This window comes from Parus major, chromosome 6, assembly GCF_001522545.3.
Source record: "Parus major isolate Abel chromosome 6, Parus_major1.1, whole genome shotgun sequence".
Taxonomy (NCBI): Eukaryota; Metazoa; Chordata; class Aves; order Passeriformes; family Paridae; genus Parus; species Parus major.
Window position 1 is genome coordinate 8,045,371 of NC_031775.1, and position 15,720 is coordinate 8,061,090.

The 15,720-nt window shown below is 41.0% G+C and overlaps 1 protein-coding gene across 1 annotated transcript; it reads right to left on the reverse strand.

Moving 5' to 3' along the window:
• Positions 1-417: 417 nt before the first annotated feature.
• On the reverse strand, positions 418-14,879 carry RGR (retinal G protein coupled receptor). The gene is made up of 7 exons (XM_015633681.1): positions 14,651-14,879; positions 11,667-11,823; positions 10,827-10,948; positions 4,595-4,748; positions 3,900-4,017; positions 2,377-2,490; positions 418-1,446 (listed from the first exon to the last, which is right to left on the reverse strand). Exons 1-7 carry the CDS (start codon positions 14,727-14,729, stop codon positions 1,303-1,305), a joined length of 888 nt encoding a protein of 295 aa, XP_015489167.1. The 5' UTR covers positions 14,730-14,879; the 3' UTR covers positions 418-1,302.
• Positions 14,880-15,720: the final 841 nt, after the last annotated feature.

The window sequence follows — 15,720 nt, forward strand, 5'->3', positions numbered from 1 at the left end:
TCTCTAGACATGAGAAGAATGTTCCTTCTGCCCACTGATTGTTTAGCTTGCAGGATTGTGCCATCTACCCTTTTTTATCTCGTAAATGACTGTTTCCCTGTTAATACGTTGGAAGGCATCAAAAGGACGGATCAGCTTTTTCTTTGGTCAGTTTCAAAAACCCTTCCACTGTCAGTGATTGGAAATGAAGCACATGATCCCTGTAAGTATCAATTAGGTTTGCTTTTTTGTACACACAATCTCTCCTAATCTGTGTCATGCACATATTTTTTTACAAATGGGCAATTGTGAGACACATCTTGTAATAACAGGCAATATCAACTGACAGTTTCTCATCCCATGGGCAATATGAGCAACATGAGCAAACACAAGTGTTTAAAATGGACATTTCTGAGAGTTTAAAATAATGATTTATGATAATTGTGAAAGTGACTTTTTAATTGCTCAGACTCTTTAATCACCACTGATTCAGTGACTGCTTTCTTATGTAGAACATAGGGGAATTTAATGGAAGAGGTGAAGTTAATTTTTATTCTGACATTTTTTCACAGAATCTGACTCATACCTCCCTTTAGTTTTTGCTCAATGTTCAACAAAAAGATGAATGTTTTTTTATGATGGACTATAAGCTTTTGATTGTCCTGCTAAGCACCAGCTGCAAAATCTGATGTAGTTTATTGTGTGACAAAGCTGAATGTCACACAGTAACTCATTAGAATAGGAGCCAAGCTAATATTCTTTACTGGGGAAACATGCTCACTAAAATGTTTTTATGGAACTAGGATGTCAGATTCATGACAGAAATTTGGAAAGCCCTGTTCTGGGTGAACTGAAAACGAGTTGTTCAGATGAACAAGCTATTTATACAGACATGTGGTCAATACTGGATACTGGTTTAATCTTCTAGTAATCCAGACATTACCATATGGACAACCTGCACAGATTGATCTGATGAGGCCTCACTGGATAAATGAATATCCTGCTTCAGTTAATTTGCTGAGAGTTTATGTTAGCTTTTATCAGGAGCAAAAAATGCTTTCCAGCACATAGTTTATTCACAGTGACATACAAAATGAGACTGATGACAATCGACACAGCAGCTTGTTTGACAAGCAGCTCATGATGGTTTGGACAGTTATCTGGAGGGCTTTCTTTCCATACTTCATTGTTTGTAGCCAATGCACAGCCTTTCCAATGTGGAACCACCTTTGCACATAACATATCAGAGAATGCACTCAGTTTTCTCTTGAATTTTGCTTTCAGTGATGTACCCACAGTAATTGTGTTTAATGCCATAATGGGTTATTTAGTTTTGTTATCAACCTCTGCTTTCTCAATCTTCTGTCCTGTGAGGAACTGCCATATTCCTCCTCTGTAGTTTTCATTTCCCAGGGCATATACAAAGGCATCCACCGTTGGCACAGTCTTGGCAATAAGGGCAGGAATCTGTCATGAGACACAATATTTATTACTGGGAAAACACACTGAGAAGCCAATGGGATGATTCCAGCCTATGTTTAGTTTCCCCTTACCAGAAAAAGCCTGTCTCCAATGGCATTAGCTTTCTACTCCCAGACAGGGGAGAAGTAAAAGCAGTTTGGTTGGTGGGAAGTCCTACTAAGGAAATTACAGTTTACAGGAGAAAGAATTTAGGTTGGCATTGCCTGAAACAGGGATAATTCGGGGATAATTGCCATTGAATACAAGCACTTAGGATGAGTTAAAGGTGTGCCATGGACACCTTTGGATGGATAAACAGGCTGATGTTGCTAGCACACTTAATGTGGGATACTGAATACAGTAATGCATTTGGTGACCTGAAATTGGGCTGATTTTTGGGGAGGCACGGAATGAAAGTTGAAATGTTTGATGTGATATTACAGCAGTGATTCCAGCTGTGGCTTTGGAGCCAAGACTTATTGAAGAAAGGGGAAGAAGGAAGCAGCAGAACCTTAGGAGCAATCAATTACAGCTTCCTTGAGGACAAGTAAGTATTAGAAATATGAATGAGACGAACAGTGACTTTAAAACTGAAAATTCTGAGCTGGTACCTCACTCTGGGAAGGACAAAGAGTTCCTACATGACACAGAACAGGACAGATTACACACCCCTAACTAACTGCTAAGGAAAAACACCCCTGATTTCCTAAATTTTTGCTTGATCCAAGCAATAATACAATGCCTGTTGTATCACTGTGCTTACCTGTTTTCGCTAAAAAATGGCAGATGAACAGAATGCTTTGAGGAAAAGGACTACTTCTTATATATGTTTTTACAAATAAAGCCAGTAGTGAGTAAACTGTCATTGTCCCATGGAGAGAGAGAGAGAGAGGGGAGTGAGGAGAATCTCAGTGTTTGGGTTCTGAGGTGACGTACCATGCGGTATTTTGGTGGAATGAACATCACGTTTTCCACTGCTGCGTAGGAGCACAGCAGGCAATAAGGACCCCAGCAAATGACCAGTGTCTTCAATGGTAAACCAGTATTAAACTGAAAAACAAGAGCAATATGTTTCCTTGTGTTTCACAATCACTGTGAGACCGTGGCTTGTGTTCAGTAGCAGGAGAGGATCAGCCAACAGGATATGGGACAGAACAGAGCAGCAGCACCAGAGCCCTGATCCTGGGCGTGGGTGGGGAGTGGCAGAGGAGACAAAAACCTTGTGGTAGATCAGATAAATCAGTGTGTGCTAGACACAGAAGCCATGGCCAGTAACTGCTGCTGAGGGGAGACAGCAATGTGACAATTTAAAAGCAGATTAAAAGCAATGATATTTTGCTGACTTCATGGATAGTCTTACAGACAAAGTATGTGACACCACTGCTGGTGCAACAAATGGATGCAGTAGCTCTGCTGTGGTAGGAGGATTTCTCTGTCCTTTATGCTAGGGCCCTATCCATGGTGTTTGTGGCCAGCTGTTCCCAAGTATCTTAAAAATATTAATGACTAAGGGAGTGATAATTTCATCCTTAAATTTTCTGCATTCTAACCTGTCTGTGCAGTTACAGAGTATCGTAAGAAAGAAATCACATGCTGGTGCATACAAAGTCACTTGAAAAAAGTAATAGACATAAAAATGAACACTGAGATTTGTTCAAGACATATATAGAGGGCACATGTATTTATTCCAGTCAGCTACAAACAAGTCTGCCTGACTGTCTCTGTCAGTATAATACTTCTCTTGAGATCTGACTGTCTTTACTGAGTGCAGGGGTTGGGCTGTGCCCACCAGCCATGCACGGTGCCGAAGACTGTACCACCTGCACCTCAGCAAACAACTCATAGAATCACCACATTACATTCTCATAAACCTGCCACACCAGAACAATTCCTTTGTTTCCAGCTCATAAATATTTCTGAATTTCCTCAGCCAAGTGTTAGCACAATATGTCTGGGAAAGCCCTGCTCCCTATGGGGTGCCTGCATGTTTCCTTGCAGAGTTGTAGTTCTGTCTGACTTCCTCAGCCATAAGCCAAAGGCCAGTAGCAAAGCAGGAAATAACAATCCTTCCTGAGATAAATTTCTCTGGATAAATATTGATATGCTATTGGCAAATATTCTGTATGCTCTGTGTTTATTTTTTGAGGAGAGGTGGACCAATGTTAATGGAGGGAAATCTTCAGGATCACTGGTCCAACTCCCTCTTTGATGTTTACTGTTTACAGGACTAGGTTAGGGTAAATGTGTCTGTCTGGTAAAATGTTGACATTTCCAAGGATGGTGCCATTTCTGAATGGCTCCATCATTGCACTACTCAAGTAGCACTGGGGAGTTAAGATAAAAGGAGCTGAGTCAAAGTCTTTGTGAAAGAAATTGGTTTTTTTTTCAAGGACTTCATCTCTACTGAATGCAGACCTATTTTGTCAAGGTGATTGCAGGAGCTCAGGGAGCTTTCTTACCTTAAAGTGCCCAGTTTTCCTGAACTTTTGGTGTATGGACTGATAGGCTGTCAGCATGATGAAGCCTGGGATCATGAAATTGAAAGTGGACAGAGCAAAAAGGAATGTGACATAGTTTCTGGAAAAGGTGAGGAGGGGAGAAAAAAAGAGAATATTAATTCAAATCCAGTGCATCTCTGTAAACTTGCTGTAAGTATTTACCAAATTGTAATTTGAAAATTGCTAAAACCACTTTTGTCAATGTGCTTCAGGTGCAGCATTCGCTAAAGGCCAGTTAAGTTGTGCCATGCTATTGTGTGTGGGATGGATAGTATCATAGAAAATCATAACAGGTGTTTGTATTCTAAACCCAAACATCACTACCCAGACTTCTGGGTTGGCCTGCATAAAGCCAAACATTCTGGAAGAGTTTCAAGCCCTAAATCCAGAGAAGATGCAATGTAGAGAAGAGTGAGGGAGTGGCAGAAAGCTGAGCACCAGCCTCTCCCACAGAGGAAGCTGACTTTAGCTGTTCCCTGTGCCACCAGGCGAGTCCAGGCAGCCTTGGGTGATGCCCGCCTTGTCCCAGCTGGTGGGAGGAACATCTGCCCCAGGAATAGTGGTGGGCACAGCTGGGGGGGGGTTTGTGCCACCAAGGCCATCCTAGGTATGGCAGCCTCCACTCTGCTCCTGTGGGAGCTGGCCCTGGCCCTCACCTGTCCCCTTTGCTGTAGTCCAGGGTGCAGCAGGTTCGGAGGGGCTCGTAGTCGTATTCTCCCCACCCCAGTAAGGGCATCACGGACCAGAAGGCAGCAAACAGCCATGCAAACACCATCATGGAGGCAGCTGTGCTCCACTGCAGCCTGCTCCCTGTGGGAAGAGGAAAAGGGGTCTCCATGCCCCGAACAAAACCACTGGAAACAGCTGTCAGGCCCTTGGGCCTCAGGCAGAAACAAGCAGTTGTTCATGTTTTGTACCCTGAAGCTGACACGAGTCTGAAGGAGTCAGTCTTCCATAAAATATGAAGGAAGCTTTTAGGAAACAGCAAACTGTACTTCCCTTTTGTGTGTTTTACTTAGACAAATGCTGCATTGCTGCTCAGCTTTGTAGCATTCTGGAGATACAGCTGCTGTTACAAACATTATGCTTTGTGTTTTGGGAATGTGTTTAAAGACAGATGAGGCAGAGAGCAGAATGAACAGGGTGAGGCAATAAACAGTGTTTGAAGAAACACCATTGCAGAGTGTGGGTCAGATCAGAAAAGTGACTCTGCACACACTCCCCAGCCTCTGCCTTCTTCCTTCCTGCCTGGCCAGGAGTTCACAGCATGTGTGGATATCTAATATACCCTGTTCTAAAATTACTGGTCACCAATATACATGTGAAAATATATATACAACCTGAAAACAGAGCTTCTTCTAAAAATACTACTGGACAAGTAATTTTGCCCTAAGATGATCACTTAACCTATAACAGGAAATGTGAAGCTCAGCGTTAGTAACTTTTTTCTAATTTTATAATAAAGCATTCCCTTGTGCCTATCTCATCCAGTTCCATCAAATACCATAGGAATGTAATGAAAGACTGCAAACTTGAGAAGACACAGGAAGTATTTCTTCATGGAGAAGACAGGCAGGCTTCCTTGTGCTGCAGGCTATTGTGCTAGCCCCACTGCTTGCATGTAAAAAAGGTTAATTTTGTTTTTGAGGCCAATGGCTGTCGTCATGCCCACGCTGAGCAGCACCAGCAAGGAGAGCAGTGACTTTCCCCAGCACTCCTTTCTAATCCAATCTCCCATTAGGGACAAGTAATGATGCAATTTTCACTGAGGCTGGGAAGCAATCTTTTTGTCTGCCCTTAGGCAGCAGCATCGTGAGAGCAGGCAGGAAGACTCCAGCCAATTCTGATCTTTCCCTGAGAGGTGAAGGACCAGGGATGAGGTGCAGGAGGTGGGTCAGTGCTGTGGGGCTGGATGTGGCTGACTCGTGGTTGAAGGACATCTGGGGCCATGGAGGCTGGAGATCCCCATGAGACAGCAGCTCCAGGAAGAGCCACAGACTCTACAGCAGCTATTTGGTGTTGTACTACTCTTGTATATTTTAAAAAGGGAAAATAAAGGGTGCTAGTGAAACTGCCCTTTTACAGGCGTTCTGGTTCCATTCCTCTCCTTTTTCTTATCTTAAAGAGGTTCTTAGGGTAAAAAAAAAATTAAGTTTGAATTGCACTAAAAATCAGCTTGGAAAATTTGTTTGGTGCAGGTGTTCAAAAATTCATCATGGAAAAAGACAGTTGTACAATGCAATTTATATAACAAGGAAAATGAAAGAAACAACTCTGTATGAAATATTCTAGGTTTTTTATTTGATACTTGCAATAAAAATTTTGATTTTTTAGTAATATAAAACATAATTTTATAATGATTACTAATGAAGAATTGTTAATAATGACTAATAGCTGTCTTTTATATGAATACTACATGTAAGATATAATTTGGTTGCAAAGGCTTAAACACTGCTTTGTAGTACTCACATAATATGACTCTAGAATTACATAGGGGAAATTAAAAGAATAGTTTTTGATTTAGGGGCCTAGAAATAGAAGTGAAAGTTTTTAGTAATTAGTAATTCTTAAACTCCCAGCCAAAAGAAGCAATGTAGCCTAAGCATCTAATTACTTCAGTGTTTGTTCCTTTTCTATGATAAACTGTAGGGAAAAAAATTATTTTAGTTACTTTTCTGTGGGAGTTAAGGACCACCATTTTCTTATTAGATGTAGAATAAAAGGAGTATGCAGTAATGGAGTCTGGCACCAGGCTTGTCACAACAGCCTGTCTTTGGAAAGCCCATTTCTGGGGCTGAGCTCATCTTTTCTCTCACACTTAAGGGGCCCCACTTTGGATGCTTGAAGAGGAGAGAATCAGAACTAATAACATTAGATTTTTCCTTTTGGCTTTGACCTTTTGCAAAATGAGATTAATGGTGAAGTAGACCTGGTGAAATCAGCTGCTAGCTGACCCTTCAGAAAATATTTGCACACAGAAGTAGCTAAAAATACATGAATGTAAAATGAAAAGAGCTTGAGACTATTTTAGTTTTATTCAGAAAAAACACTTTCAGTACAAGAACAGTGAGAGAATTGTGCTGTGTTCTTGTGGCAAAATTGTTCTTGCCTGAGAAGGCTGAGGGCAAGAGCACAAGTTGAGAGCAGTTCAGCTGTTTTTGTGCACAGCAGCCCATTGCTTTACCTTAAATGCCTTTTCTTGGCCTGATAAAATTTAATGTAATAGCTGTGTAGGTCCTAATTCAATTAAATGCATATGCAAGGCGTCCAGCATATGCTTACAGATATTATTCCTAATTGGGGCCCACTGCTGGCAGTTTGGTCCTATTAAGTCTAATCACTCTTGTGATCTGGTTTTCTCTCTTTGAAAAGTAAAAGGGAAGTCTCTCTTTTCCAGACAGTGAAATATTAATATAGGGAATTTAAAACAATTTCTCTAATTGATTTGGAACAGAAAGACTACTCTCTCATCAATCAAAGATTACTAAAATTGTGATGCCAAAAGATGAACTTTTAGCAAGTGCTAAATAGAGCATGGAACCTTAATGTTTTTAATCATGAAGGGCAGTTTTTAGTGATATAATCATAAACTATATCTCGGGGTTTAGTTTGTAGAAACATTTATGAATGTATTTTTTTAAGATTTATGATTTATTCTAACATTTAGCTGATTTTCACAGGCTGAAAAATACATCTCTGATACCATGGCTACCTTTTAGCTAGATTTCAGTCTGCTGTTCAAAAGAAGTGTCTCAAATAAAAGGTTAACAGGATAATAAAGGATTTTCTATGATGGAGAGGAAAATAGTCCCTTTTCCTCATTCTTGCAAATGGTTAAATTATAAGAGCTGTATAATATTAAATTATAATATATTCCAGGACAGTTTATGGTTTGTACCAAACTTAATGGCATGCATCATTTAAAGTTAGCTAAGGTTGTCAAAGACAGCAATATCTGAAAATCTGATAAGGAAAAATATCTATCAGTCATAAATAAAATAGGTGCTAGCACCTATTTCATCTGCAGTGCAAAAAACACCAGTCACTGGTGCTGACAAGTATTCATTTTTTGTAGGAATAAGAAAGCTGTAATGTGTAATAGCTTCTTTTGTGCATATCATTAAAAGAGCTCTTTAACATAACCTAAGGGATATTTTTACTCCATTGTTTTGTTTGTTTTTTTTAAATTTTGCTGTGGTTCACCATGATCTTAGACTGTCTTGGTGATTGCCTCCTGCTTCAGTGAAAAACACAAGATCTGTATAAACATCGACATTTTGTCAGGGAAAACGGATACAGGTGCAAAATTAGATGAAGGGAAGGTGGCAGGGTGGATGAGTCAGTGTGACAGGAGTTTAGGACTTTCTCCTAATTTGACAGAGCTGACAAGTGGCAGTTTTAGCAAATGGTAGTTTGGTAATCCTTGAATACTGATATAAAACCCAGGTTATATTGGTTGTTAAGGATTAGATAAAAGTCACTGTAATTCTACTTTTAGAAATTGAATGCTGCTGTGAAATCCTTGCTGCTTTTGATTGTCTTCTCTTTTATAATATTGAGAGAAATACAGATATAAATCACTTCAGATTTTCCGTTTTCCCCTAATTCTTAAATGCAAGTAAAAAAGAATCTATATATTTTTTTTTTTTTCCTTTTAAATCTGTAACTTTATGCTGTGCTTATGAACTGACCAGGATCCTTCCCCTCTTCACAAACGTCTAATGGCAGTGTGAATGGAGTGTGAATGGCCAGAGAGGAACTGACAATGTCCACCTTGATCTAAACTGTCACCTTCTGGCCTGAATACTGCTGCTGAGAGACAGCTTCCTCAGAATCTGTGCTTTTCTTCTTCACTGCCAGGCACTAACATATAACTACTTCTGTTTTCTCCTTTTCCCCCTAATGATCAACTTTTAAAATATTTTTTTCCCATCTTGCTAGAAATTGGCATTGATACCCTCCAGATTCCCCTGATATTTCTCCTCTTACTGCACACTTTTAGGTTATCCCTCTAGTTCTCTCCTCTTTTCTCTGAAAGTAGCATTTCATAGACCCCTGAGCCACACTTAGGGAATGAAAAGAGTTGCCCATTGTGGTTTCTTGGAAGTAAAAAAAAACAAGAGAGGGGAGAGTAAAATACCCTGACCTTCTCTTGCCACTCTGCCCCACATCAGCAGTATGATAATACTGTTTTCTTCCATATGCCAAGCAATGTCAACCTGATTTCTGGCAAGTGACTTGTCTAGTCATCAATACACTTTAAAGAGAGTGCCTTGTCATTAGGGCTGTGCTGACTTCCAAATCTATAAAAAGCTGGTCAGTTTTCAGAGGGTTGCTGAACAAATTTGTGACATTAGCATCCAGAATGGTTGTAAAGTCCCAGGTTATCCTATCATCCTAGCAATCTCTTACATTCTCATCAGCTCTTTCTTCCCAGAAATAAGGACAGGGAATAATCAATCAAGTGCCAAGCTGAGGAATGCCACAACAGATGTTTTCTTTGGAAACTATTAGGACATAACAAAAAAAACCTGGGGATGATGTAATTGAGCCTGGAAGGAGTTCCACATCCTGGGGAATGAAGATAAAAGGCTTTTATTTTAGGTAAAGGTATTTTGTACCTTCTGTACAGGCATGCAACTCTCACCAATGTCAACAGGAGTTTAATGTATGGATTGAGAACACAGAATAGCCTGTGGGCTTGGTGTAGCACATCTGTGAAATATGACTTAATCTTCCTTGCAATCAGCATGTGAAGAATTGAACTAGAAGGGGCTGGTTTTACTGGAATAACCACAGGGCATGAGCACCTTCTGGGTTTTTAATTTTGTTTTTCAAAATGTTCACTATAGGAGCCATGTTTGGCCATCAGTAAGTAACAATTTGAGCAAAGTAAAGCAGCTTGTGCCCTTAGGGTCCTTCTGCCTGTGCTCTTAATTCAGTGTATGCTCTTGACTGGAGGAATCCATGACACAAAAGCATTAAAGCCAATGTGGCAGAGGGTAAAATGTCTTTCCCAGACATGCTTATTTTCAGGCTCTCTCTTGTAAAATACAGATGCTCCTCTTCCAGCTCCAAATGCATTTCATTGTCCAAGAGCTGTTAATATCGGTTTAGCTCACAGACTGCATTATTTGGGGCTTTTATCTTGACAAATGAAAAAATACATTTCATTGCCTGAGCTGAATTCCTGCAAAAACTGCAGAGCTAAAGAAGTTTACAACCTTTCCTCAACAGGATCATCAGACTGACCATATTCCCTGTGTGCTTTGGGTGTGTTTTGCCATTTGCTGCTGGAACCACATGGAGGCTGTGCCTAAAAGGCTCTGTGGGTAAAAAATGTCTCTTGCACCCCAAAATGCCTGTGTGTTGCACAAAGGGGCTGCTGAGCTCTGTCTGCCCAATCATGCCTCTTCACCGGCTCTGTTCCAGCCACTGTCTCTGCAGAGGCAGCTCTCTGCTTACACCAAATTTATCTACAGTTAGTAAAATATGCATGGACATGATGATCTGTTTGGTACGCAGCAGGGTGTTGGATGAAAGCTCAAGATGAATAGATTTTTCTTCAATATGAGGAATTGGATTTTCTTTGGGATTTTGTTTTAAAGACTACTTATGGATTAAGAGAAAGCATGGCAAGAGGGTCACAAATTGGATGTGATGTGGATGAGGAAATAGCTCCTGAACGTGGTTGATAATCTCCTCCTGTACAGAAAGAAGTCCTTTCAAGAAACTGTTTATATTTGCTCTGTCTAGGGTGTAAGAAAAACAAGCTTACATATAAGCTACACAGATAGTAAGAATGTTCCTGCTTTGATTCTCAGAAACCTAAGCCAGCTGCCTTTTGCAGGATGTGGGTAGGGCTGTGATGTAAATTGTAGCTCTTACTTGTACAGTAGTGATGGTATCGATCCCAGGCGACAGCAGCGCTGGAGCTAATGCTGGCCAGTGCTGTCAGGAAGCCATGGAACCCATGGATTTGACAGCCATCGGAGCCATAGGGCCAGTATCTGTCAACAAACAAGGAATATATTAAGAAAATGATAGAGATGTGAAGACATCTTTGGAAACTGCATGGAAAGAGAGGGTACAATGATAGCCTATGCTCATCCTATCTGTCTGAGTAACACTGTGAAAGATGTGATTGTGCTTGCATTTAGGCATTTGCCAGCATTTTTCTTGCTGTGGTGTCTCTTACAGTACAACACCTATTTGTACTTTTAATACTGAGAAGAAAATAAAACCCTGTAAATGTGTATTGAAAAGTTGGGCTTTTAAAATTTGAAATCTGCTTTTCATCCAAATATACAGATCTTCAAGATCTGCGTCCTTTGTGAGGAGCCATCTTGTCAATGTGTGCAAGTCGGTGCAACACAACAAACAGATAAAGACTTGCAGACAAATTTGGGGTCAATCTAGAGGTTAGTGAAGTGATATTTCGATATTCAAGTAGCTTCTATAACCATTTGTAAAGCTGTCTGGTTAAATGTCTTCTCTAGTCAGTCTTAAAATATGTAAGTGATTATATGCAGTCAAATCTGCTTTTCTATTTGCCTGGTAGAACCGTGTAGGGTTTTGTTTTGCTGTTTCAGATCAAGGGAATGAGAAGGTTGGCTATGACTTATGGTAGAAAGAGAGACATTTAATTAGTTAGACCTCTTAGAACTTAAGCTGTTAATTTTCATGTGGTTCTTCTGAGCATGCTTTAGGAAAACCTTTCTGCCTTACCTGAGGAAGCTGGAAAAGGCAGCGATGAAGGCGTTGATGCAGATCCCACAGTCAGCCAGGGCAATGCTGAGAACCAGCAGATTGCTGGGCGTTCGGAGCTCTTTGATTTTTCGGAAAGAAATAATTGTCAAGCCATTCAGACAGAAACCAAGCAGGGCTGAAAGACAGAATTGTTTGGTGTGATTCGACTGGAAATGGAAAATATCTACAATGATACTGCTGTTTTCTTTGATGAGAGAACAACAATTACAGTGGAATCTTCTTGTGCACAGGGAATATATCTGTAGTGGTCAGTCTGCACGCAAGTTACAAAGGCTTTCAGAACAGAGGTGACAGCTCAAGCCAGTGCTTCAGACCTCATCAGTCATGTGGAGCAGAAGCAGTTTGATCTTATTTGTAATTCTGCCTTTTGTGATAATAAGAGAAACTTATATTAAAATCAATTACTGATTGACAGGCTCTGTGCAGGGACACATGATTTGGGGTTCAGAGCAAGTGAGATGCAGAGGAGGCAGTTTCAGGAGAGCTGACAGCCAGCACATGCTGTTAGTGTACGCATGTCCAGGCCTGACCTTAACAGAGAAATGGTTTCTGTTTAATATCCATTTTAACATTCTTTTTTGCTTAAGCACAGAAATGCCTCAGCCATATTTTAGTCAGCCTGCCTGGCTTTGGGCTTCTGTCTCAGGGTAGCCTACACCGTGCTTGAATCACACCAGCTCAATCTTATTACTGTCCCTCGTCAGTAGACTATACATGGAAAGGAATAATCTAATTATGAAAAGCAGTCACTGATAGATTTAAAAAAAAAAGTTTATGTTGGTCCTCAGAGAGGGATCCAAGCAACCCGAGCTATACACCCAGCACAGAGCTGTGCCACTCTGAAGCCCATCCTTCTCTGGTTTAAACTCGAGCTTTGTCCTTTAATGCCCTTTTCAAGGCGACCTGAATTATTTTAGCTCTTATGAGGCTCTGATTCAACATCCAGTCTCTAAGTTTCAGTTAGATGAGTAGCACTATGTCTTTGTGTTCTTCTCAGAAAAAACGAAATTATGTAGCACAGAAAAAATCCTTATCCCCTAATTTTGTAAAGTAGTGTAGTTACTTATGCTTATTGTCTTAATTCTGCGGTTACATAAGATGGATGATTTTTTTCTAGTCAGAAATCCTGCTTCTACCTTAATTGCATTAATGGCTGATGGCATAACCATAGTAACAGCTGATGTGTGTCTATCATTACACAACATATAACAAAATATTTCCAGGAGAAATATTTGGAGCCATTTGAGATCTGCTGTTTTTATTTCCTCTCTGCCAGATTACCTCCCGCCCACAGGGTAAAACTGCTGTCAACTCTCCCAAATGCAGAGAAGCCTTTAGGAGAGAAGTGTTCTGAGCATATTTAGAGTAGAGCTGAAGAGTTATTACTATATCAGATTTTTTTTCTACATTTTGCCTATTTTTGGAAGCCTCAGGCTTTACCAGATTCTGCTTTCTTGAAGGTCAGCATGAGTGTACAGAGAACTTACTAAATTAAAAAAAAAACAACTTTGAATTTTCATTGTTAGATCAGCAAAGATGTCCACTTAATAAAGTGATGCAACTCTTTAACACAACGTTTTTTTGCAAACTGCACTTAGAAGCTGCCATAAAAAAATGAGAGGTCTTCATTGCCTTTGTCTCAGAGTGTTTCAGAAAGTGAATTAATCCTTGGTTATTTAGCTTGGTCTTTAACCAAATGACAATTATAAAGTTTTACTGCCAATCTACTGGGCACATTTGGCCTAAAACCCGATGGAAAATACTTGTGTTTAGTAAACCATAAATGTATTAAGCTACACCTAGTTTTAATGGAAGGTTACCATGGGATTCTTTGCTGGAACTTCCACAACTGCAGGTCCCCAGCAAGCTGCAGCCCCTGGCACAGGGCAGGGCTGGCAGGGCTGTGGTGCCCCAGCAGGACCCAGCTCTTGGGCTCTGCCAGTCCCCAGTGCTGTCCCTGTCCTCCTGCTGCTTCCCACCCTGCAGGATAGGAGAGCAGATCCTGCCAGGCTGTGCACATGGCTCAGGGACTGTCAGCCAGGCTTAACTCTGGGCTCTGTTTAGGCAGAAGCCTGCCCCTGGGCAAGAAGTAGAAGCTTTTTCCTTTCTCTTCCGAGGAGGAGTGTCTGACATTTCCAGCTTTCCTTTGCAGCCAGATATGAGCTCGGGTGCAAGGTGAAGGTGAGCACCCATGCTCCATGTTCATGGGGTGAGCCAATGAGCCTTTATCCCACCCGGATGGTGATTTCAGTTTCTCCTCCTCTGCCTTTGGGCCCCACCATTCCCACAACCCCCTCTGAGCAGCACTATGCAGGAATGGGATCCCAGGCCTGGGACTGACACCAACATAATCCTAGCTATGAGCCTTTGCTACCTTCCAGGTAGATACAAATTCACAGTTTTGTTGCAGTCCCTCAATAAGTGGCATATGCTTTAAGAAAATAGCACATTGGCTAAATTAAACTGATATGGTTTGTTACATTTACCCAGCAGCCATTAATTGCAGTGCTATCGATGCAGTCTGGATGTATGCTAACAGTTTACAGTTTGTTTTTTTTTTGAACTATCATGTTTGATTGTAAGACAGCCATCACAACCCACAAAACAAGAAGTCCAATTTTATTGAGAGATTATCACTCATTTCAACTTCTTTCCCCAGAGGAAGATAAAATTGCCCTTAAAAGTCAACAACAAAATATTACATCCCAAATTCCTGAGAAGAGAGCTGAGTAGCAAGTAGTTCACTGCTATGCACAGTGCACAGATATTCACAGCAAAGAGCTTGCAGCTCACCCTGCAGAAGTACTGGTGATGTAGCCACAGTAACCAGGGTCAGCATAACACAAATGCTACCATTCACTTCAATTTCCCTTCCCCTCTCTTACCAGAAATAATAGGAGGAAAACTATCTTATTGCTGCTGAGGTCCCATACCGAACTTACCTTCTACCAGCAGGGCAGTGCCAATGGCAAACACTTCTATTTCAGTGAAGCCTTCAGGAAGAGGGTGTGCAGTGACCATCCTTATGGTAAATATGCCAAAAGATTTAACCTCTGCCCTCTGTTATAGCTGTGGGGCTCTGAATCTCTCTACTTCCAGTAGCCCAAGGCTTCTTAAAGGAGCAGCTCACGTGCAAACACATGCTGTTATTATATAAAAGCTTTGGGGTTTTTACTCCCACCACTACAATCCCTGCAGGAATGTTATTAATGATGGGACTAGCATCAACCCGCACTCCCCCTTCCCTTGCAAATCGTATTTCAGACACCAGCAAAATGAAAGCATTCATTGTAATTACAACAAGTTCTTTGTAGATACAAGATTAGGAAACCTGTCCAGTTAATTTTGCAACACTGGAAAAGAATTAAACGTTGTGGAACAAAAAAAACATGTAATTGGGGAGTGACCTGAAAAACAAAGGGGCACTCACTGAGTTGATAATTAGAGGAAAAGTATGAACCAATAATTTCTGCAGCTTGTAGATCTTCCCCTCACCCATTTTTTTAGAAACTGGCCAGTGTATTTTTCTGGCAATGACTGTCCTCTATATTAACATATTTCCTCGTTGTAACTGAGGCTTAAGTTAATGTGCACACTGGCACAGCTTGATTAAAGACAAACACAATTTACTGATTTGGGGCCCTAAACATACAAGGATGTGAGTGAGTTGCTCAGTGGTGAGCAGGAATCACTGCACCGTCCTTTTGGAGATGTTTGGGGAGTATAGTCTGGGTGTACAGGCGCTCTGGAGTATGTGCAGCATGCAGCTTGTCCAACCTCCAGCTCATTGCCTTAACCAGGTGCCACTAGCACGATAATCGCTTCTTTGATACGTAACTTTCTTCATCCTGATAATCCCACTGCAAAATGGGAGCAGAAAGGGATATGAGTACAGGGGATATGAGCTTCCCCCATCTCAGGCCCCACACTGTGCTGACCTGGCTCCCAGCTGATCCAGGTGTCAGGCAGAGTGAACCAGATCCCACCAGAACTTGTTCAGTTCTCCCGACTA